The following is a 23,253-nucleotide window of genomic DNA, read 5'->3' as shown; positions in this document are numbered from 1 at the left end:
ACTTTTGAACACAGCCAACTAATATTTAGATTTTATTTTGAAACTGTATGATCTGCTTGTGTACAGAAATGTGATAACTCTCAGGAATGTGGTTATCAGCTTGGTTCTGTACAGAATTAGAAACATCTAAGGTCCACCGATATTACACCAAACACAGCAGAAGATTAGGCTGAAAATGACTGGATTCCATATTAGCCACTGTAGTCCATGACTTGCGGTGTGATCTTATTAATTTTGGCATGTATTTTATATCTCATCCTTTTCCTTCAAGGAGCTCAAGGTGGTCATGGCCATGCAACCTTCCGGAAGCCATGACTCTACTGAATATTCCATACATTAAGAATGGGTCCATATGTCCTTGAAGGCTTATGAATTATGTTATTCTTCACAGTATGCAGATGACCCTAAACACACTCAATAAGGGGGAAGCCCTTTTGAACACAATAGGGGTTGCTTCTAACTAAAATGTACAGGATTGCACTTTAGAAACTTTTTTTAAAAAAAGTACAAAGGTATTCCAAAAAGTAATTGAAATTTTCAACATTTGAGTTCTCAGCTTATATTGATTTTCAATCAACGAAACATTGAAGCATTACAGCATAATTTATCACCTGAGATCCTAAACTATGTTTAAAAAGTGTTGAGCATAAGCGAAAAATAATAATAAATTTATTATCTATGCCCCACCCATCTGGCTGGGTATCCCCAGCCACTCTGGGCGGCTTACAGCATATCTAAAAACATAATAAAAACATCAAGCATTAAAACACTTGCCGATACAGGGCTGCCATCAGATGTCTTCTAAAAGTTGTGTAATTCTTTATCTCCTTGACATCTGGTGGGAGGGCGTTCCACAGGGCGGGTGCCACTACCAAGAAGGCCCTCTGCCTGGTTCCCTGTAACTGTGCTTCTCACAGTGAGGAAACCAGCAGAAGACCCTCGGAAGAGGACCTCAGTGAGGCTGAGTGATGGGGGTGAAGATGCTCCTTCAGGTATACTGGGCCGAGACCATTTAGAAGAGCCTGTTGGACCTAGCCAGTGGCCAGTGGCATGCGGTCAGCAGACTAGGGGGACTAGGCTAGCCCCCTAAATGTTCCAGGCAAATTAGAATATTAAAGTCTTAAAGCCTAGTGCTTCCTTCCCAAAGCCCAGGAAGCGTCTATCCAACTTAGGATGGGAGGTGCAGTGCTGCAAATGGGTTCAAGAGCCCTCCCATCACCTTCCCAAAGGTAGGCTCCAACATCCTGTCAGAGGCATAGCGCTGCCTTTTCAAAGCCCGAGAAACTTTTGCCCAGCTTAGGATGGTAGTTGTGATACTCATGCTCGCAACATCGTCATGACAGTATCCTTCTGGAGCAGCTGCCTGAATTAGGGGTGGTTGGCACTGCTTTGCAGAAAGAGATGGCTTATTTGCAGTTACAGTGGTACCTCAGGTTAGGAACTTAATTCATTCCGGAGGTCCGTTCTTAACCTGAAACTGTTCTTAACCTGAAGCACCACTTTAGCTAATGGGGCCTCCTGCTGCCGCCGCGCCGCAGGAGCACAATTTCTGTTCTCATCTTGAAGCAAAGTTCTTAACCTGAGGTACTATTTCTTGGTTAGCAGAGTCTGTAACCTGAAGCGTATGTAACCCGAGGTACCACTGTATTTCCAGTAGGACTATTGTTTGCTCTGAAGTTACCGATACTTCCCATAATTCTTGTGGGAAGCACTGAAAGGGAATTATTGGTCATAACATTGCAACAGATATTTTTAAGTGGAAAGAGGGAGGAGAGAAAAAGTAAAGTACTTGTAGAACAGGAAATGGGTACTTCAAAAGTAGCAGAATTAATACATCAAAGATGTTCCAAAAATAATGTAAGACAGATTTAAGCTACATTTTTTAAAAAAAAAAAAACACCAAAGACATGCACTATCAGATATTGTAAAATTAACACAAAACTCTGTAAAATACTAGCTGGTGTGCTGAGAGCCAGGCCCTCATACATATTTGTGTTGGCTACTAAATCACCCAGGAGGAAACTTGTACCGAAAAATGTAATGACTGTAGGAAAAATATTGGAAGTTTTAAGAAAATGTTTTATCTTACTTCCTGCAAACTGTATGAACCCCATGAATGAGCAAAGCTGCAGAAAGCCAGTTTACTTGATGTGCTTGATAGATATAGAGAGCTAAATAAATCATACATGTAACTCATTTGCAATTAATTTTTTTTCCCTTGGGGTCAAGTGTTTGAACAAAGCACAGCATTTGGAAAACTAAAAGATGGCAATTTAAAATATATTGTGGGGGGGAGTCTACTGGAAGATGCATTATACCGATCAGACCATTGATCAATCTAGCTCACTATTGTCTGGACTGACTGGGAGCCTTTCCCCAGGGTTGCAAGCAGAGGAGATTCCCAGTTCTACCAGGAGAATAACCAGGGTTATTCAGCATCTAAAGAAGATTGCTTTATCACAGAATTTTATGAAAGCCCTAAAAACTAGCAAGAAAAATGTGGGAGACCTCCAGATCTCATTGGCAAGAGACTCTACATTTCTTGTTGTTGTTGTTTAGTCGTTTAGTCGTGTCCGACTCTTCGTGACCCCATGGACCAGAGCACGCCAGGCACCTCTGTCCTCCACTACCTCCCGCAGTTTGGTCAAACTCATGCTGGTAACCTCGAAAACACTATCCAACCATCTCGTCCTCTGTCGCCCCCTTCTCCTTATGCCCTCCATCTTTCCCAACACCAGTGTCTTCTCCAGGGAGTCTTCTCTTCTCATGAGGTGGCCAAAGTACTGGAGCCTCAGCTTCACGATCTGTCCTTCCAGTGAGCACTCAGGGCTGATTTCCTTAAGAATGGATGCGTTTGATCTTCTTGCAGTCCATGGGACTCTCAAGAGTCTTCTCCAGCACCATAATTCAAAAGCATTAAATTTCTTAATCAGTGGGAAATGATACCCTGCAGTGAGTTTGCTCCTCCCACTTGCTCTAACAGGGCTTAGGAAAATCATCTTTTGTATCCTTGTCTTCCTGACTGTTGAAGAGGAGTAACTGCCCTCTTCCAGTTTTCTGACAGAACTTCTTGGGCTCTGACTCCATCTTCAACTTAACTTACGGTAATATTTTCTAGTTCCATGGTACCCAGTTGATGGTCTGGGGACCCCGGGGGGGGCGGTCTGTGTAACCTACCCAGGAGGTCTAAGGCACCATTCACATAACAAAAACTACCACAGAGGTATCAAAAATTTCAAAAGTCCGGGGTTCATGGCTTGGCTTTTGAAAAACAGGGGGTCCGCAGTAATTAGCTAATTGGGTAACACTGTTCTAGGTAATAGACTAGAAACTTTCCCCCAAAAAAGAAATATTTACAGGTTTTCTCCCTTTAACCTGATTTAGGAACATTAGGGGGAGAACAGCTGGCTTTGAAGCAGATTAGACAAATTCAGGGGTGGGTAGGATTTATAGATGGCTACTAGAAGTGATGGCTATTCACTGCCTCCACTGCCTCTGAACACTTTCTGCTGGGAATCACCAGTGAGGAAAGGGCTCTTGTGCTGAGGTCCTGCTTCCCATAGGCATCTGATTGACCACAATGAGAACAGGTAATACATGGAAATCCTACATGTATCACTAGGCTTCAAGGCAGGAGAGAGGGCTTCCCTAAATCACAGAATAAATGTCATTCTATGTGTGAACAGACCACAGGGACAAACTGGCTCTCAGTCCATGTTGCTGGTTTTGTGCTGCAAAGTCAACGACACTGGCTGCTATATGAAGCTGGACATACATCACTATGTGATGAGAAGCACATTACAGTGGTACCTCGGGTTACAGACGCTTCAGGTTACAGACCCCGCTAACCCAGAAATAGTACCTCGGGTTAAGAACTTTACCTCAGGATGAGAACAGAAATCATACGGTGACAGCGGGAGGCCCCATTAGCTAAAAGTGGTACCTCAGGTTAAGAATAGTTTCAGGTTAAGAACGGACCACCGGAACGAATTAAGTTCTTAACCCGAGGTACCACTGTAGTTTGTTTTTCTAAAAGAGTTATTCTTCATTAGACAACCCATCTTAAGGATCAATTTTTTAAAAGGATTTTTTTTTAAATTATTTTTATTTGTTAGATATTTAAGGGGGCTGCCCCCAAAAGTTTATGGCCACTGCCATTCAAATGGTGTGTTTGTGTGCACCGCATATTGTGAATGATTGTGCAGGGTGTGGCTTACCTGGCAGGGGCGTGGCGTGGGGGGGGCAGGGGACCCGTAGGCCCAGGCACATAATTTTGAGCAGGTGTGAACCAGGCACCCCCCACAGAAAACCCCATCTAGCCAGGCCTGCCGTCAGGGGGTGTGGCCTTGCCGCTGGACCCCCAGTCAGCATTGGGGGGATGTGCCCACCAAGAGCTGCCTCGACCAGTTGTGCTCTCCCCTGACCCGGCGGGCAGGTGTGGCGCCGTGAAACCTCTTCAGTCTATGATCCTTTCTGGAGTAGAAGGATTTCTCCATGTTGATCCATGTACTTTGTGTTCATCGTTTGCAAATTAGATTTTAGGGTTATTATTTAATTCATACAATTTATACACTGCCTGACTGTAAAAAGACCTCTCCCCTGCCCCGCCCCGCAAAGGGGTTATAGGAGGTCCTGAACAGAGGGAGGTTCAGGTGACTTACTAAATTTCAGACATGAACAACACATTATGCTCCATTTTCTCTCCTTTGTCCAAAGCACGATAAATACCAAGGTGTATAGTTCCGATTAATTTTAAAATGTCAGAGTTGAACACTTCACTCCTGTGTAACACTGCTAAAATGGGCCAACGGATGTCCTAATCAGCCTACTTTACTGTTAAGTAACATTTCCATAAAAAAGATGAATATACTCCTAAGATTGATTTACCAATTAAAATTTACCCATTTGTCTTAAAAGCCTTTTCTGGACAAATGTAATGAAATATTAATACCTTTAAATAGCAATGTAAGAGAGCTCATTTCGTACTCTAATGCCAGCACTGTATGTGAACATTAGTAAATTTGTACCTAATATTTATTGCATTTATTTATTTAAAATAATTACATCCTACCCTCAGAGGGGATCTTTCAAGGCATCTGACAACAATAAAAACTAAATACAGCTGGTTAATAACGCTCAGTTAAAACCACTCATTCACTAACATCAATCTTTCAATGGCTGTTTAAAAAATTCTAGCTTCATTTCAGGAAATTGAGGGCTCTTCAGCACAGCCTTTGGAAATCCACATTTTCCCAATCCAATTTGTTCATTGTAGCCCTTCATGGTTCCATATCAATGCTGGTTGATTGCTGTTCTCACATTCCATTGTAGTCCAGAGCTGAGTTGTGCTGGAGGAGGAAGCAGGCTGAAACCAGAGAGTCAGAAGCATGCTTGATTTCTATGGCAATCCAAGGCTGCAGCCATGGGAGAGGCTATGGGATAATGCTGTGAACCCCTCCATCAGGTTGTTTATGTGTTTAAATAAACCATGTATCATAAAGACACCACAGTCTCCTCTGTGCCTCGTTCTGAGGGAAATACGAACCATGGGTATTCCTGGAACCCCTGGAATTTCGCACCACTCATAAATTAGGGTACCGTGAAACAGTATTTTTGATCTGGTCACGTCACATCATTTTTTATGCTACTCCTTTACTTCTCCACTTTCCCCACCTATTTGGAGGGCATTGTTAGATTGCTACTACACTCTGGCTAAACTTCACATCCACGTCTAGCTAAGAATGAAGTGTTTGCGGAGGGTGTCTATTGTTCCATCGCAACAGCTCACCCCTGGTGAATACAGGAAAATCCACCCTGTGTTCCTTTAATACAAACAACAACTCGGTCACAGTGCAAAGGGGCTTCTTTCTAGGTAAATCTACCCAGAAAGAAGAGAAAGGTGCCCTTGGAATGAACATCAGCTACAACAAGAAAGAAATGAGACAAGGAGATTTGAGGTTTGGTGGGTGGAGTATGGGCAGCAGTACAGAGGAGGAGCTGAGGGGGAAATGGGATAACCCCAAAAACGTGATATGGCAAACACATGTTGCATGGCACAGTGGAATATAATCATTTTAGAATAATTTTTCATGGTAGTTAGGCAAAAAGCAAATTTTAGCTCCAAGAAACTGAGATGCCACCTGGACAGTGTAAGCATAATGCGATTCATAGCTAAAAAATGCAGGAACAGGCAACCTACAAGGAGAGTTTTGAGATGGTGCAGATGAGGCCTGAAAAAACCAGGCAAATATTGAAAAGCAATAGTCTCAGCATAAGTGCACTTTCTACCCCAATAATCTTCCAACACATGCATTGGGTTGTACCCCACACTGAATGAGCAGAGTTCTAGTCATGCAATGGTACTTCCCCTTCCTCTCTTTTCCCTGCACCCTCAATCAAAATCTGTTCTGGAAAATCCTCCAGCCCTCTGAAACAGATTTGTGGGGTGGGGTGAGGGGAGGAGAGCAGCTGAAGTTTCTGTTGGGATGCACAAGAGCAGTCAACAGGTAGCAGCTTTTCCTAGGCTAAGCAATTCACTGCCAGATAACACAAATTCTGAGGTGGGCCTAATACTGCCTGAAATATACTCAGAGTCGGGTGTGAATTTCATGCTCTTTATTCAGCTCATAGCAGCAATAAATGAAACTTTCCCTGAAACGTCTAGCTATATATACATTATTTACACAATGGGCCCCGCGTGATTGGCTAATTCCGGGCTGCTCCTACAGGCCAATCAGGTCGCTGATTCACTTCCACCTGGAGCTGGATTGGGTGGCTCCTGCGGACCAATCAGACTGCTGCATTCTGGATCCTATTGTTCTAGGATTCAGCTCAGTACATAACACTGCCAAAATATCCTTATAAGCTATATCATCTCAGCATTTCAGTTCCATGTGTTTATTACTCATTCCTGCTTTCAACGTGTACCAGTGTATGTCATGAACGCTTGGCATTGTCAGGAACAAGGCCCTGCTAGACACAAACAGCTGCTAGACTTCTTTGCTTTTTATATTTCCACCTTGCCCTCTTGGGGGCTTACTACTTTGCTGAGAGCGAAGTGAGTAGGCATTGGGTTTGTTTTCAGCATTTCCCTTCTCTCATTAGTCACTCTTCGTTATTCTTCCCCTGGGCTGCGGTTCAGATGTTTAATTCAATTGGGCCTTCATTCCACCATGCAGACTCACACCCTCTCTTGTCCTTTTTCTCGCTTAGTTATTTCATATCCTTGTGTTCCTTTGGAGGAATGTTCCATTTTGCAGGAGCTGTTTGACAAGGAGGTTTACTGATTATTGGGAAAGATTTGTGATCTTTGCTCCAGTACAGGCCAGGGATTCAACTGGGGACTTCATTTGCTAAGATCAGAAAAGTTAACACACAAACTATTTCATGTGCTGTTTTGAGAGGGCCGCTGAAAAGCTCAGGGTTGATGCGAATGGAAAAGGCAGAAGGCTGAATTCCCCTGAAGAGGAATCGTGTCACAGTTGCTGACTTGTTGTGAGCAGCTTAACAACATCTGGGTCAGATCAGACGTCCATCGAATCAAGCACTGTGCCCATCAGTGGCCAACTCCAGATAATGTCTCAGAAACATATCCAACCTGGGTACAGTGGAGACTGGAGACAGATGCCCTCTGTTGCATGTCTCAGCCTTAGGGAATCAGAGGCATGCTGCCTCTTCACAGATTCCATTCACATGGTAAACAGATAACTAAATCGTTCCTGAGCATTTGCCTGCTGACTGACAACTGTGTTAAAGCTGTTTTGTGTAGGAAGAAGATTCAGTTGCCAAGGAGTAGGCCAGAGATGAAAGTGCTCAGCCTAAGACTCATCACACATGGTCTGAAAATGTGTTGGTGGAGGGGGGGGGTGTATTAGCTGTCCTACCCAAATGGTACCCTTGGAGTCACAGCCAAGACTCTACATGTCTTCTGGTGGCTGGTGGGAGTTCAAAACACCTGAAGGGCAGCAGATTGAGGAAGGCTACTCTAGTCACTCCTTTTCTGGCTTTATGACTTGGCCCACACTTCCCTCCAGGCTCTTTCAGGCCCAAGAGAAACAAGGGGATTTTGCTGCTTTTGAACCCACTCCCCTGCTCTACAAGCGGTTTCCCAGGGAGGTCAAAGGCACACTTTTATGGGATGTCATGACTTTTCAATCACCAAGCCACCTCACAGCAATTCACAGTTTCCCACCTCAGGCTGTGGCTGTAAAGCAGGGTTACCTGTCAAATCAATTTTATTTTTTTAAAAGGAGCATCACAGGGAAGCTTTGTGGTTCATTCGCCAGAGGCTTGTTTTTCTGAAATAAAGAACATCTATCATCTTCGATTGCAAAACAACCTTCTTAAAAAAGAAAAAAAAGAAAAACCCTTTGGAGCAAGATGGGGTTAAAACAACAATAACAAACTTACGGTTCACACAATACAGTGAAGAGAGAAGTCAAGTTTCCTAATCCTAGAATTTTTTGCAGCCTCCCATCTTTTTACCAGGGTCAAGGAAAAGGTCCCGTCCTCTTTGCTCTTTTAAAACACCATTTCTGCACCTTCACGCCACAGACAGAAAGGGGAGCAGAGGCATTTTTCACTCACCTTCCATCCACAGTGGACAAGTGAATGGCAGCTGAAAGGAGAAGCCACCACTGCTTGCTCACTTGCACCACCCTCCTTTCTGAGTGTCAGTAGGAATGGGATCCAGCTGCACCTAAAGGAGCGACTATGCAAACAGTGTGCAAGAGTGTACAAATCCTGTACATGTGGGTTTATGATTAGAGGTGTCCCAAGGCATATTTTGGGGTGCTTATTTTTTCCTATGTATCTCTGGTTATCTCCTGCTTGGACTACTGCAAAACTACAACTAATTTAGAATGCAGCTGCCAGATGTGACTGGGAACAGCCACCAGGACCATATAACACGGGTCCTAAAGGATCTACATTGGCTTCCAGTACATTTTCGAGAACAATTCAAAGTGTTTGTGCTGAACTTAAAGCCCTAATCAGCCTCGGCCATGTATACCTGAAGGAACATCTTGTCTCCGTTGTTCATCCCAGACACTGAGGTCCAATTCAGAGGACCTTCTGGTGAGAAGGTCTTGTCTCCGTTTTTCATCCCAGACACTGAGGTCCAATTCAGAGGACCTTCTGGTGAGAAGGGAACGAGGGGAAATTATTGGGTTGTCTTTGTCTTTATTGTATATATTGTATTTTTTATATTGTAATGTTATGAACTGCCCTGTGATCTACCTGTATAGGGCAGTATACAAATTTAATAAATAATAATAGGCAGAGGGCCTTCTCGGTAGTGGCACCTGCCCTGTGGAACGCCTCCCACCAAACAGGATTGACTTTATTGACCGACGTTATTGGTGTGCATAGATGTCTTTGTTTGTACCATGCATCTGCAGGCAGCTGAGCTTGGCTGGATCCGTTGGTATGTGCAAATGCAATTTTGTTTGCTTATGTATCTATGATTTATGCTGACCCAAAGCACATTTTGGAATAGCCATCCCTATTGTTGACTATCCTCAGTTTGCACAGACACCCTTGTTTGTGCCATGTGCTCACAGGAAGTTCTGGGGCTTTTACTGGTATAGCAGAGAAGCCTCTTTGATGTTGCTTGGGTGTGGGCTTTGCCCTGGCTCAGATCATATTTTGGGGTGGGCACCCCCAATTATATATTTATTATGGTGTTCCGATGTCATCGTGAATTTATGAGCGTTTTGCAAGCATGACGTTTTCAACTGAATAACATTATTTTTGGCACTCTGGGATACGCGAGCTTTCCTCTTCCTTCTTCTTCTGGCTTTGCGCTTTCGAGCCAAGAAGGGGCAGGGAAGAACTAGTGACGAACTTAAGCGCCGTGTGGAATTAGTTTCCCGCATTCGGATTTGCAGCCTCCAGGTTGACTTTCGGTGCAGGCGCGCCCGCAGCCTCGCTTCCCCACCTCTCCCCTTCGCAATCAGTGCTGCCCTTTATTTAATTAGGGCCCCTCCCACCCGCGACTGCCTTTTCCCGGACTGGCTGGGCATGTCGCTTGACCTCCGGTTGGTCGCTCTCCGGGCCCGCCTCTGAGAACTCAGCGCCACAGGCAGGGGAGGGGCAGAGCGCGAGGGGAGGGAGGCAGGCAGGCAGGCAGCCGCCGCGGAGCCCAAGCAGCAGCAGCGCCTCTCCCACTTCCATCCACCAACAGAGCGAAAAGGCTCCGGGAGAGAGAGGGGCGGCGCGAGCGGCCCAATCCGCGGGAACGAAAGCAGCCTTGGGGGCGGAGCCAGGCGCGCCGCTACCCAATGGCACGGGCGTTGGGGCGGGGCGGAGCTCTGGGAGAGCTTGTGAGGAGTCTGAGGCGGCGAAAGAGTCCGGAGTCGGGAGGCGAGTTTGTTGGTGGAGCTGCTGAGGCTCGTCTCGTGCTCTCTCTGGCGCCCGTTATAGCAGCTGCGTAGTCGCCGCCGCCGTCGCGCGCGGGGCCGCTGAGGGGAGACCGCAGGCTTCGGAGGCACCGTCGGGGAGGAGCGGGCGGAAGGCGCTTCTCGACGGCGAAAGGAGCGGGAAGCCGCCCGGGGTAGAAGAAGTTTGGCTGGAGTCGCCGCCGCTGAGGAAACTTTTCTCGAGGGGCCGCAGCCGGGGGAGGAGAGGCGGCTGAGGCGTCGCCGGGGCTGGGCTGCTCCCTGCCGGACTCGGGGGCGCTTTTTCGGCCCTGGCCGGGATGTACCTGGCAGCGGTCTCGGCGGGGCGGCGGCGCCGGGGCGGCGTCGGCTGGCCCTGGGCGGCGGGTTGGCCTCGGCTGCTGCTGGCGGTGGCGTTCCTGGGGGCGTCCGGGACGCGGGCGTTCGTGTGCCTGCCTTGCGACGAGTCCCGCTGCGAGGAGCCCAAGAACTGCCCCGGCGGCGTCGTGATGGACATCTGCGGCTGCTGCTTCATGTGCGCCCGGCAGCGCAACGAGAGCTGCGGGGGCTTCTTCGGGCTGCACGGCGCCTGCGACCGCGGGCTGCGCTGCGTGATCCGCCCGCCGCTCAACGGGGACTCGCTCACGGAGTACGAAGCGGGCGTCTGCGAAGGTAACAAGGCAAAAAGCCCCTCCAAAGGCGGACGGGCGCCTCTTCCTTCCAGGCGGAGGGGCGCGGACCGACGAGCGTCGAGCTAGCGCGTGTCTTGGGAGGTTGGGGGGCGGCGGCGGCGGAGAGAGGGACTGGGGAATTCTTTCCGGGAGGAAAGTGGGGCGGGGAGGACTGGGGCCCTTGTCAGACCCCACTTTGAAAGTATTCTGGTGCTTCGGGGGTCTATCCACCCCACCCCCGCCAAGCCACTCCGTTTTTTTCCAGTACACTTGTAGTGTGAAATGTTGGCTGCATGTACCGTGAAAGCTGGTAGGTAGATTGGAAGGAAAGGTTGGGGTTTCCTAGTGTGGCGTGTTGTCTCCGTCGATTGCATGTTCTGACTCTTCTCTCCCCTCCCCCTCCCCCCCCCCCCGCTTTCCTCATAGTTATTTTCCATACTTGCCCACATCATATGCAGGTGTTCATCCCCCAATCTGCACTGCTTAAAAAAACAACAAAGAGGAGGTATCTCTCTTTAATGCTACAGTGGCTCAGAGTAGTATGTGCACGCGTGTGTTTTGCCGGTATAGAACCTATTGCTTCCCCCTCACAAGGTGGATGTTGCGTTTTCCTCTTCTGTTTCGTCCTTTACATTTCCCTCTCCCTTTGCTTATTGTTCCCAACGATCGTGGATTTTAAAGTGGCTTTTGAACTAGGGCATGGAAATAAAAAGCGTATTTTTTTTCTGAAGTCGGTATACGTTCTTCCTTATTTTTAAAATGTAGGTATCTCTGGTCCTAACAGTTTGATTTTCTTTTTCCTTTGGCTTTGGTCTGCTCTTTTTGCAACCTGTTTTTGCAGCCCATCACTAACCATGTTTTCCACCTAGTAGTGAGACAGTGAGAGTTGTATATTAGTAAGTGCATTTAGGGCTACAGCCATCAGTGTCTTGACTCCCCCCCCCCCTTCAGATGTGTAGGCAGATGGCTATTGATTGTCATGTAGCAATCCAGCTTTTCTGAAATTATAGTTTTGAAAGCTATCATAATTGCATAATTTTTGTTTAATGGTATGTTTTCAGAAACATTGCAACATGCAGACTATTGATAAGAGTAGCTTTATATTGGATGATATTGCTTACCTATTAGCCCTGTTTCATATTTTTTTTGAAATGTCAGATTGACACCTGTCTTTTCAATCTTCTGGATTCAAATGGCTTGTAATCAGTAATGAATGAGAATTCTTGAATCAGGAAAGAATCAAAGGGTGACATCTATTGAAATGTTTAAAATGCTTATACCCATCACTTTATGCATCATTGGGGAGGCAGAAATCTACCTTTCATTTTCGTGCAGAAAAGGGGGCAATTCAGTTGGCTATAATTTGTATTGTACGTCACTCTTCTTCTTTGAGTCAAAAACTTGGAAATATATGAATATTTTGCCTGATAGCTGCGTAAGTGACACGAGAGAGTTTAATCTATCCATTTTCACCTCTTCAAACATTAGGAAAGTTTGAGATACTATAGTGCAGATGAGAATCAAAATTTATATGGAAAATTTTTGTCTTCCCCCTCCTTTTCATTGGTTACTTAAAACCATGATTTTTGTAGATCCGCTAGAGAGCAGCCGTGAGTTCAGGAATTCCTCTGGAGAACGGTAGTAAAGTCATAAAAAAGCACACACTCCAACTGTTTAAAGATAGCTAGTGCCCTTGTATCCCCCAAAATGACATTTAAACTTAACAATTGGTACATACATTTGTTCATAGTTTAGTTTTACTTTTACTACTCTTGGTTATGACATAAATAAGATGTGGTTTTCTGTACAGGTTAGCTCTCCTTCGCACATTATCAGTTGGGTTTTCTGAAGATGATGAGAATCGGCATGGGTCTGTCAGGCTTTTACAACTGTTTGGAGTTGTAGTTGCTTTACATGTTTGTATGGGGAGAGTTTAAATATAAGGAGCATGCAAGCATATTAAATTGTGAATAAATATCTGTCATGATCTTCCATTCAGATGTTGCATATTTTCCATGTAACTACTCCTTAATTTTTATATAAGAGGGAAATTATATTGAAAACTTCCTATAATGTTTTGACACTGTCTCCTTTAATGTATAGCAGTCTAGAGCTTTCTGGCAGTTTTAGGAGAACTATAATTCTTTAGAAGTGATGCAATGCTGGACTTCAATGAAAAGCACATCTGGCATTCCCCTGCTGAAAATAATATGGAGTGTCTCTCAAGAAGAGACTTCAGCTAGTGTGGACTTGACATTAGACCCAGCTGTCCCAGTTCCAACTATCCCACAGAAACAGTCTATAGAAATTAGCAAAACTGTTGCCATATAAATCACTTAGCTGCATGAGTATGCATAGTTGAAGCTTTTGGTCACCAGTTGGGCTGAAGTATTAGTAGCTTTGAATTTGGCAACACATTCATAAGATTATTTTGAGCTTTCACATAAAAATATTAGAGCTAAAATCTGTTACTGATTCCAACAATTGAATTGGGACCAGTGGTTGAGTTTACTGTTTCTTTTTATCTGTTGATACAACAAAGCTTTACTGGTAACAGTCTTGACATGAATATCATTTGTAGATGAAAGCCTATCTGCCACAAAAGAGTAGGTTTTCACATTTTTACAAATCTATTCTCTTTTCAGTCTTTCTTACAATAGAATTTTTATCCTGAAACGACCCCTACTGGTCACAATGTAGAACTCTTTTTAAAGCTTTTAGATGGGTTCATGAAAAACACTGACACAGCCAAAAATGTGTTCTCAGTCCAGTGGTTATTAACATGGATCATGGTTTAATCGGCAGTGGCAAATTGTTATCTCAAATCTTCTGAAAGCAGTATGTATTAAATAGAATAAAGCAAACACAGCAGCTGACTGATATTTTTGTAATGTCATGATATCTTAACAATAAGGGTGTTATTTAAATGTTCTCAGAAGAAAACAAAATTTATTTTATATATTTACATAACCTTTTATATAACAGCATTAGGTGTGCATTCTGATTTTGGAAAAATATCCATTCAGGACTGGAACTAATACTTGCTACTATACTGTAGCTATACTCTGTGTTCTGCTTCCTAGATTCACCATTGTGGAGTTCCTTTTTAACATTGCTCTAGCTATGATTCCATAGTTCAACAGTTATTTGCTGAAAGCTGCAGTGCTACTGGTATTCCGCTGGTCTTGATCCCTTTGTGGTAAAGTACCATATGAACTCATGTAACTAATTTCATAAACCTTTATATAAGTAACAAGCATGGAACAACTCAAAACTATTTTAACAGTATTGACAGCAGAGGCATTGCATTAGAAATAAGCCCTGACACCATTTTAATTACTGAGAAAAGATTGGTACTGAACTGGAGAGTCACTCCAATGTAATCGGGTCATGTATGTGATGCCAATAAGCAGTTGTTTAGCTTTTCTGTGGGGGGTAGGGCAGCTGTGAAATATAGCTCTATAAAAGTAGTGTGGAACTTGTAGCCTTCCATACTTCAGCTCCTCTTATCCCTGATCATTGTCCATTCTGGCTTTGGTTAGGGGACATAAACTGCTATTTAAACTATTTCCAGTATTTGGCCTGGAAACTATTCTAATATTTGGCAATAGTCTTCTGGGAGGTCTGTGTTTAGAAATAGTTTGGTTTCCTTTCAACTGTGTAAACCTTCACTTTCCCTTCTGGAATATTTGCATGTCATGGACTCAACTTAGTCCTGACCCTTTCCATAACAGTGCTAGACAATGTAGTTTTACAATACTTCTGTAAAAGTTTATAAAGCTTTTTTTTTTTCTTAAGCAATGCTACTTTTATTAGGGGAAGAATTGGTGATGAATGTCTGAAGTTGCTGCAGCTGATTGACATAAGGTGCCTAAAGCTCATTCGGTGACCTTATTCCAGGCACTGTCTCTTTGTGTGACCTACCGCACTGGTTGAGCACCTGCTTTGTGTGCATGTTCAATCCTCTTCATCACCAGGTAGGGCTGGGAATGTTTCCTGCGTGAAATCCTGGAGAGCCACTGTCAGTCATTGTAGACAATGCTGAGCTAGATGGAGCTATGGTCAGCATCAATATATGGCAGCTTCCTATGTTCCCTGTGATATGAATGTAATAAATTAGTAATATACATTATCAAATTACTTGTTTCCATTTAAAGCATTCTAAAATAACACATCTATGGCTAGTGCTCTATGTGTCCCAGGTTCCCTGGATCTGAATACTATAGCTTCCTAAATTTATGCTAAATTTCCATAAGAGATTAAGAAGAGCCTGCTGGATCAGGTCAGTGGCCCATCTAGTCCAGCGTCAAGAGCACTCTCCCCTCCTGTGGTTTCCAGCAGTTGGTATTCAGAAGCATTGCTTCCTCCAACTGTGGAGGCAGTGAGCCAGTATGGTGTAGTGGTTAAGAGCGGTAGTCTCGTAATCTGGGGAACCAGGTTCGCGTCTCCGCTCCTCCACATGCAGCTGCTGGGTGACCTTGGGCCAGTCACACTTCTCTGAAGTCTCTCAGCCCCACTCACTTCACAGAGTGTTTGTTGTGGGGGAGGAAGGGAAAGGAGAATGTTAGCCGCTTTGAGACTCCTTCGGGTAGTGATAAAGCGGGATATCAAATCCAAACTCCTCCTCTTCTTCATCCTAGCAAGGAGCTTGCCATAGCCCTCTCTTCTATGAATTTGTCTAGTCCAGGGGTCGGCAAGGCTTACCAGGCATGGGCCGCATCACTCCCGCGGAGATCCTCCGTGGGCCGGGCCAGTGCAGCACAACGCCGAAAATCGTTTCTGCTCATGACCAGACGCCGGAAATCGTGCCTACTTTTATCTGTCATGAATCTTCGAACATTTAGCTTCATTGGTTGTAAATGAGTTCTAGTTTACAGTTAATGAATTATGTTAGTTTTCGTAGGAGATGTTTGTGATCAACTTTGTACTGTCACAAAAGCAGTACTTAGGAATGGAACCTCAGGTCTCTCTTCTGTAGGACTTTCCCCAAAACATACTCCTCATTGTCCCTGTTCTGTTCTCGCCTCAAGGATACATTCCAGCCAAGCAAAAGCACTTAACTATGTTAATGCCTCTTGCTTGCCTGGACGGATGTGTGTGTGCTGAGCTCTCTGAATTTTGTGTGACTGGAATGTAAGCTAACAAAAAGGTAAAAGTAAAGTCTGTTGCTCCACCCACTTTTTGCCTCTGGTCCCACCCAACCCCATAAGGGAATGCAGTACTTGGGCTGCAAAAGATTCTCCACACTGATCTGTCATTTTAATATCATTTTCTCATTACTTTCCTCAAACAATCCAGGAAAGGGCAGTTGATTGAAATACTGCAAAACATTGGTGAACAATAAACATTTTCAGGGAAGATAGGAGTACTGTAAAGTTTGTTGAAATTGCCTTTAGTCTTACCTTTGACACCTTGGCATGTTTTTCTTGCTAAACTTCAAAGGCTATATTGGTATGCAGCACCTTTATCATAAATACTGATTTCTAAAGAAGTACTCTGGGATATAAAAGATCTATGGATTTAGTAAGTTAACTTCATTAAACGTTTTGTAACTCTAACTGCAGTTTGGTACTGCAACTGACTGTTGCTACAGTTTTGCTCAAGAATAGCAGTATCATTTTTAAAAAGCAAAACTGGCAGGATTATGTGGTAGCCTGTTCAGGCAAATCTGTTTGCTATGAAGTGAGTCTAGTTTAAGCTTCTGTGTGCTGCTTCTATGTGAATATTGCTTGCAATATTCCAAACTGTTTTGATATTTGAGTAGTCAACCAGACTGAGCTGTTCAACCTTAGCCTTTTACATCCTCTTCATCTGGAGGTTCTAATTGCTGCTTTCTTGTGCATTATTATTATTATAATAATATTTATATCCTGCCTTTCCCCCAGAATTGGAACTCAAGGTGGCTTACAAAAATTTAAACCAACTTGAATAAAATGCAGAAAGCTTAAAAGATATAAAATATATGATTATGTTGTTGCAGTGGCACAATCTGGTGTCAGTGTGAAATCAGTGGCTTTTGATGTGATCAACCATGGTATGCTCCTGGATTGGTTTTTTTTAAGGCTGGGGATTGGAGGCACTATTATTTAGAGATTCTGCTACTAACTGCAGGACTGGTTCCAGAGAGTAGTACTCTCTCTTACTCTCACTTTCACCCCCATCCACCCCAGGCACATTACCCCCAATACTGTTTAAAATCTACATGAAATCATTGGGAGCATTCAATTGGAGTGCAATGTCTTAATTATGCTGATGACACTTTGCTCTATTTCTCGTGTGATTCAGAAATGGACACTCAAGGCTTGAGCTGTTCTCTGGATGGTGATGTACAAGAGGGACAATAAACCAATATTGAATCCTGGCAGATAGAGGCCCTTTGGGTGTTTGGTTCTTGTGTCCAGGAAGTGAGAAATTTACTGGTCACACTCTTTTTGAAAGACCTGGTTCATCTTTGGGGCCTTCTCATTTATTCATCTTTGGCTTCAGTGGCTAGGAGTACTTTCTATCAGGTTTGGCTGGTACAGCAGCTACAGCCATTGCTGGACAGGGATGATCTGACCACAGTGATCCATGTACTGATAATATCAAGACTGATTACTATCAAGAGCCAACCATCATCCATGTATTAAACATTTTGTTGACACAACTGCACTGGCTACCAATATACTACCAGGCCAGATTCAGTGTGACATTGTTACTTGCTTAGAAACTCCTAAACATCTTGGCACCAGGCTACCTGAGAGACCATCTCTCCCCTGCCTACCCATTGCATAGATTGCCCCCAGTGCTACTGAGAGGTCCTAATATTTGCTTTCAGTGTTGTCACCCTTTTAATCTGGAATGTGTTACCACCTGAGATAAGGCATGCACCAATTATATATTCTTTCAAATGCATGCTTATGAACTTTTTATTTACTCGCCTTTTCTGACTGAATTTTTAATTACTGGCTGCTGGTGCATCTGCTGATGTACTGTTGTTTTAAACTGTTATTTTTAGTGTTAAGTACACTGCTCAGATATTTTCAAATTTGAGCAAAAAAAAAATTAAAATAAAGTAAGTTTAGCAGAAGCAGGTACTCCCAAACAATAGTTTGAATTGTTGGCGCTAACCATAGTTAATGATACTGGTTAGAATTGGACATACAAGCCAGGATTATGCTCAGTTAGCCATGGTTTGTCATTTCAGCCACACAGTAGTCCCAGTATACTGAAACAAGAGTCCCAAACTTTTTGTTTTGCTGTTGTGTGAACAAGAAGGAAAACACAGAAAGGGACACTTGAGAGGAAAGAACATACAGTGGTACCTCGGGTTACAGACGCTTCAGGTTACAGACTCCGCTAACCCAGAAATAGTACCTTGGGTTAAGAACTTTGCTTCAGGATGAGAACAGAAATCGCGCGGCAGTGGGAGGCCCCATTAGCTAAAGTGGTACCTCAGGTTAAGAACAGTTTCAGGTTAAGAATGGACCTCTAGAACAAATTAAGTTCTTAACTCGACATACCACTGTACTTGATTCTTAATGTCTGGGACATAGAAAGATTGTGCCTTAGCTCGTTAATGTGCCTTTCCTTTTTATCTATGAAACTTGTGTCTGACATGCCTTCATACAGGAAAAAAGTAAGTGCTTTATTTACAAATAGTGTTTTATGGGGGACAAAGCATGCTCTCTATCCCTTACAATGGTTGGCCCAAACCACTGGAAAGTATATGTATTTTTTTGCAGGGAAGCATCTCTTGAAGATGCTTGCAGGATACTAGCCAGCACTCCACACCTGCCTGTCATGACTGGCATTTTGCTAATATTTGCTCAGTGTTCTTCAGGTATCAAAGCACATACTAATTACTTGGTATAATACTTAACATACAAGGTGCAGGGATAGCCATTTTAATTAGAAGAAAGCAGCCTGCCTCAGACAGCAGATTTTGGGGTATCATTTAAGGGCAGGCAAATGTAGGAAACCGGGCATCATTTAAATGACACAATCCCCTACCTTGTTTAAGTTGCAATATGAAATATTAGCTATGCAAGATAAATAATAAAAGAGGAACAGAAAAGTAAATGTGTGGGTTAAACTGTCATTTGTTTAGTTACAGCATATAACTTTTTTGTCTTTAACAATACAATCTCATACATGTCTACTCAGAAGTAAGTGAGGGCAACTAGTGTGGAGCTCCACTGCAGCACACCCGACCTATCAACAGTATCACTTTGCTTACTGAGAGGAAGAGGGGTGAAGTTATGGGGAGTTCAGCATGGTGCAGGTACAGTGGGGGAACCAGTTCAGTGCTTCTATTGCTTGACCTGCATCACATCACTGCCTTGTTCCTCCCTCATTCCCCCAGTCAACATGCAGCAACACTGCTGGGCAGCCATGTGTACAGTGACACACCTCCACAATGGCTGCCCATTGAAGACTTACTCCCAGGTAAACATGTATAGGACTGCAATCCTAAATGTTCTTAATTTGTGGAAATTAGTAGCTGAAGTAAAAGCGTTCTGGTCTGAATTCTGGAAGGGAAGAATGCAGTTGCTTGAAACTTGCTGAAACATAAAGCCTTGTTGTCTCTGTGTCCCCACCCTCTGTGAATTGGAGTGTGACTGACTGACCATGCAGCCTTGCAAATAAGTCTACAAATGTAGGTTTATTGCTAGCCCATCTTATCACAAATCCCTATAATAACCATTTTTGGCTCACTGACCAGTATTGGAAACAAATCCACAAAGTTACTTGTCCACAAAAGATTACTGTTACATTTACCCCCAGTAATCTTTTCTAGTACAGTGGTACCTCAGGTTACATACGCTTCAGGTTACATACGCTTCAGGTTAATCCGCTAACCCAGAAATAATACCTTGGGTTAAGAACTTTGCTTCAGGATGAGAACAGAAATCGCGCGGCAGCGGGAGGCCCCATTAGCTAAAGTGGTGCTTCAGGTTAAGATCAGTTTCAGGTTAAGATCGGACCTCCGGAACGAATTAAGTACATAACCAGAGGTACAACTGTATCATTACCTCTCCAGCTTACAAAGGTTTCCTGCCTTGATCTTCCAAGGATGATGCTTACTTGGCATAGGAGAGCAGACATGTGGCTATTTACAGAACTTGCTAATGAGATCTAATGAGTGAAAGGTGAGGAGCCAAGCTATTGGTTCAGGCAGACTAATAGGTAGGACTTTTGATCAGCTATATGGATTTCTATTTTGAATTGGGTATCAACTATTAAAATTATGTATTCACATTGACCCTGCAAACTTAGGGGCCAGGAGTGATCAAGTTTGCGGCTAGCAACTTGGATCCAACTCTAATTTATAGGTTTCCACTATGTAATCTAACTCATTATTGGGTTCCTCTGCAGTATTTAGAGTCCTCGGAAGAGGGGAGAGAGCATATGCTATGCTTGAAATAAGTTTTTGCTGTATTAGTGTGAATTGAAGTTCTGATGTTAAATTCTGTAAGGATTTATTCCATTTTGATCAGTAAACAAGTTAAATTCTTCATCTCAGTTCGCTAATATATTCTCATTTCATTACTAATATACTGCATTATTATATATCAATGTTTTAAAATACATTGGAAAAAGTGTTATTCTCTTCCCAATAATTTGATGATATCCAGTTGGATCCATACCAAGTTAGTTGCACTTTGAGATGAGTGTGAAAACACGGTTCCCATTCAAATTAATGGAACCAGTGCAAGTAACTGTAAGTAATTTAGTCACCTTGTCTGTTAAGCGTATAAGACATTTGCCCCCCAAATATCTGACTTGTATAGAACTGAGAAGGGATGTGGGTAGCGCTGTGGGTTAAACCACAGAGCCTAGGACTTGCCGATCAGAAGGTCGACGGTTCGAATCCCTGCGATGGGTGAGCTCCCGTTGCTCGGTCCCTGCTCCTGCCAACCTAGCAGTTCGAAAGCACGTCAAAGTGCAAGTAGATAAACAGGTACCGCTCCGGCAGGAAGGTAAACGGTGTTTCTGTGCGCTGCTCTGGTTCACCAGAAGTGGCTTAGTCATGCTGGCCACATGACCCGGAAGCTGTATGCCGGCTCCCTCGGCCAATAAAGTGAGATGAGCACCGCAACCCCAGAGTCGGCCACGACTGGACCTAATGGTCAGGGGTCCCTTTACCATTACCTTATAGAACTGAGAAGACCTCAGTGACATTGTTAAGCTAGGTTTCTAAGAATTTTAACACTGTCTCGTTTGCTTGAAAAACTTGAGGTTGGCATCCAGAATATTTATCCTGGTAACTATGAATGCTTTTTCTAGTCCTGACAGACACAGTTCCAAAAAAGAACTGACAATGTAATAAGTGTTGGGTCCTATTATTTTAGCTATCAGGGATTGCTGCTCGATGTTGGACATTTCCAGAATTCCATTTAGTGTCACATTTACTCCATCACATGTAATCAGGATTGACCACTGATTCAGCTTTAGCAACCAGTTTCCATATCACTAGTTTCCTCATCTCTGGCTTCATTGTCATGAGTATTTCAATAGAGAGACTATAGTTAATTAGCTTTTGTTCCTAATATTTTGTATGTGAAGATACACCTGAAGCAGTTACATTGCAAAGTGTGGAGAAGTATGTTTACAAACAGAAATACTATTGTGGCTTTTTACTGACTCACACTAGCCCTAAGAGTGATCTTATGTGTATTACATATATTCCCTCTTGAATTAACTTGAATTTTCTTGTCCTGTTATTCTAGTACAAATATATTACTTATCCTATAATTAAAGCTATCAGTCTCACTGTATTGAGGACTAGCAGTAATCATTTAAGTTTTCATCATTCTATCTGCATTTTAAAGGAACAATTTCCATATGATGATATACTAGAGATATATATTGTTTTTAATTTCCTTTGTTGCTAGCCAGAAAAAAATATTACTTTACAAACCTACATTAGCAGTAAAAGCTGTGAGAATTTAATGAATTTTTACATGGCTTCAGATATTTGTCTGACAGATTTTAAACCAGAGGGCCTTTTCAGATGTCTGATTTATGATGAGAATTCATACCAGTTACTTATTTGACTTTTGAGATGTTGCGTCAGCAAGAAGTAATGGTCATAGTGCTGTTTTTTTAAGCAGGTAGCCTGCTTAACTGGGTGCAATTTTCCTTCCATGAAGCATGGTCATTGTATTCTGATGGTTGGGAGTATTTATTGGCTGATGCCTGTAGTATTATTTTTAGTGCACTTTGAAAATACTGTAATATTTTGAAACATATTTTTAAAGAGATTTTTAATTTTTACATCAATTACTTTCGGCTGATCATCTCTTTCTGTGTTGCTTTACTAGGAGGCCTCATCTTTTCAGACATTATGAAAGAATAGTACCTGCATGGCTACACCCATTTGATTTGTTCCTTTCCTTTATGCTTTAAGTTAAACTTGTTCTTTTTCCACTTTCTGTTGTTGAAGTGTGTGTGCAACCTTGTTTATAAGTAAAAGTAATGGTGGAGAAAATAGTGAACAGGTTACCCCTGTAGGAAAATTACCTTAGTGACCCTATCAATTTCCTGGTAGCAGAATATGATATGGTGCTATGAACAACAGATTTAGGATAACTGGATGGCTTTTTGAAGAGTACATTCTGGACATGAGTCCTAACTGAAGCTTAATGGAGCGATCTACATTGTGCTATACTGTATGAATTGAACTGTAAAAGTGTGGTTTTGACTTCAACTAGACTTTGATCATTTTTATTTTTATTTTATTCTCTAATGTAGCCTGAAGGGTGATAATTCCCTGAAACATGTATTATACAGTTATACTGATGAGATATAATGAATAAAATTGACACTTTTGGACGTTTTTGTTGTATACACCCTGAAATGAATGATACTTGATACTCATCCAGGATTCTGTAGTCTTTTTAGAAACAGAAGTTCTGCCAGCCACCCATTCATTGCCTTACTCAATTAGGGCTTCAACTTTTAGAACAATATTTTGGTGGAAAGATTGAATATATTTATAGGCAAATATATCAAGGCTGATCAAGTGGCGTTTCCTAAGAGTGGTAAAATGGCACCTAATGATACAAAACAAAGATTCCATATGGGTTGTTATTTATAAATGCCAAAAAGGAGTTTGATAGAGTAGAATGGAGGTATCAATTACAGTTTCTGTAAAAAAGATTGGGAATAGTTTTCATTTTATTGCTCAACTGATATGTGCCATCAAACAGCCTCAATATTTG

The 23,253-nt window shown here is 43.0% G+C and overlaps 1 protein-coding gene across 4 annotated transcripts in view; it reads left to right on the top strand.

The window, feature by feature from the left end:
- Positions 1-10,316: 10,316 nt before the first annotated feature.
- Positions 10,317-23,253, top strand: part of CRIM1 (cysteine rich transmembrane BMP regulator 1) — a 121,383-nt gene continuing 108,446 nt past the window's right edge. For all 4 annotated transcript variants that reach the window (XM_028724208.2, XM_028724206.2, XM_077925699.1 and 1 more), the window contains exon 1: positions 10,317-11,048. In XM_028724208.2, coding sequence (XP_028580041.2) covers positions 10,697-11,048 — 352 coding nt within the window. In that variant the 5' untranslated portion in view covers positions 10,317-10,696. The remainder of the gene's footprint in view (positions 11,049-23,253) is intronic.

This window comes from Podarcis muralis, chromosome 3 (assembly GCF_964188315.1).
Source record: "Podarcis muralis chromosome 3, rPodMur119.hap1.1, whole genome shotgun sequence".
Taxonomy (NCBI): domain Eukaryota; kingdom Metazoa; phylum Chordata; class Lepidosauria; order Squamata; family Lacertidae; genus Podarcis; species Podarcis muralis.
This window is presented reverse-complemented; position numbering and strand designations above follow the sequence as displayed.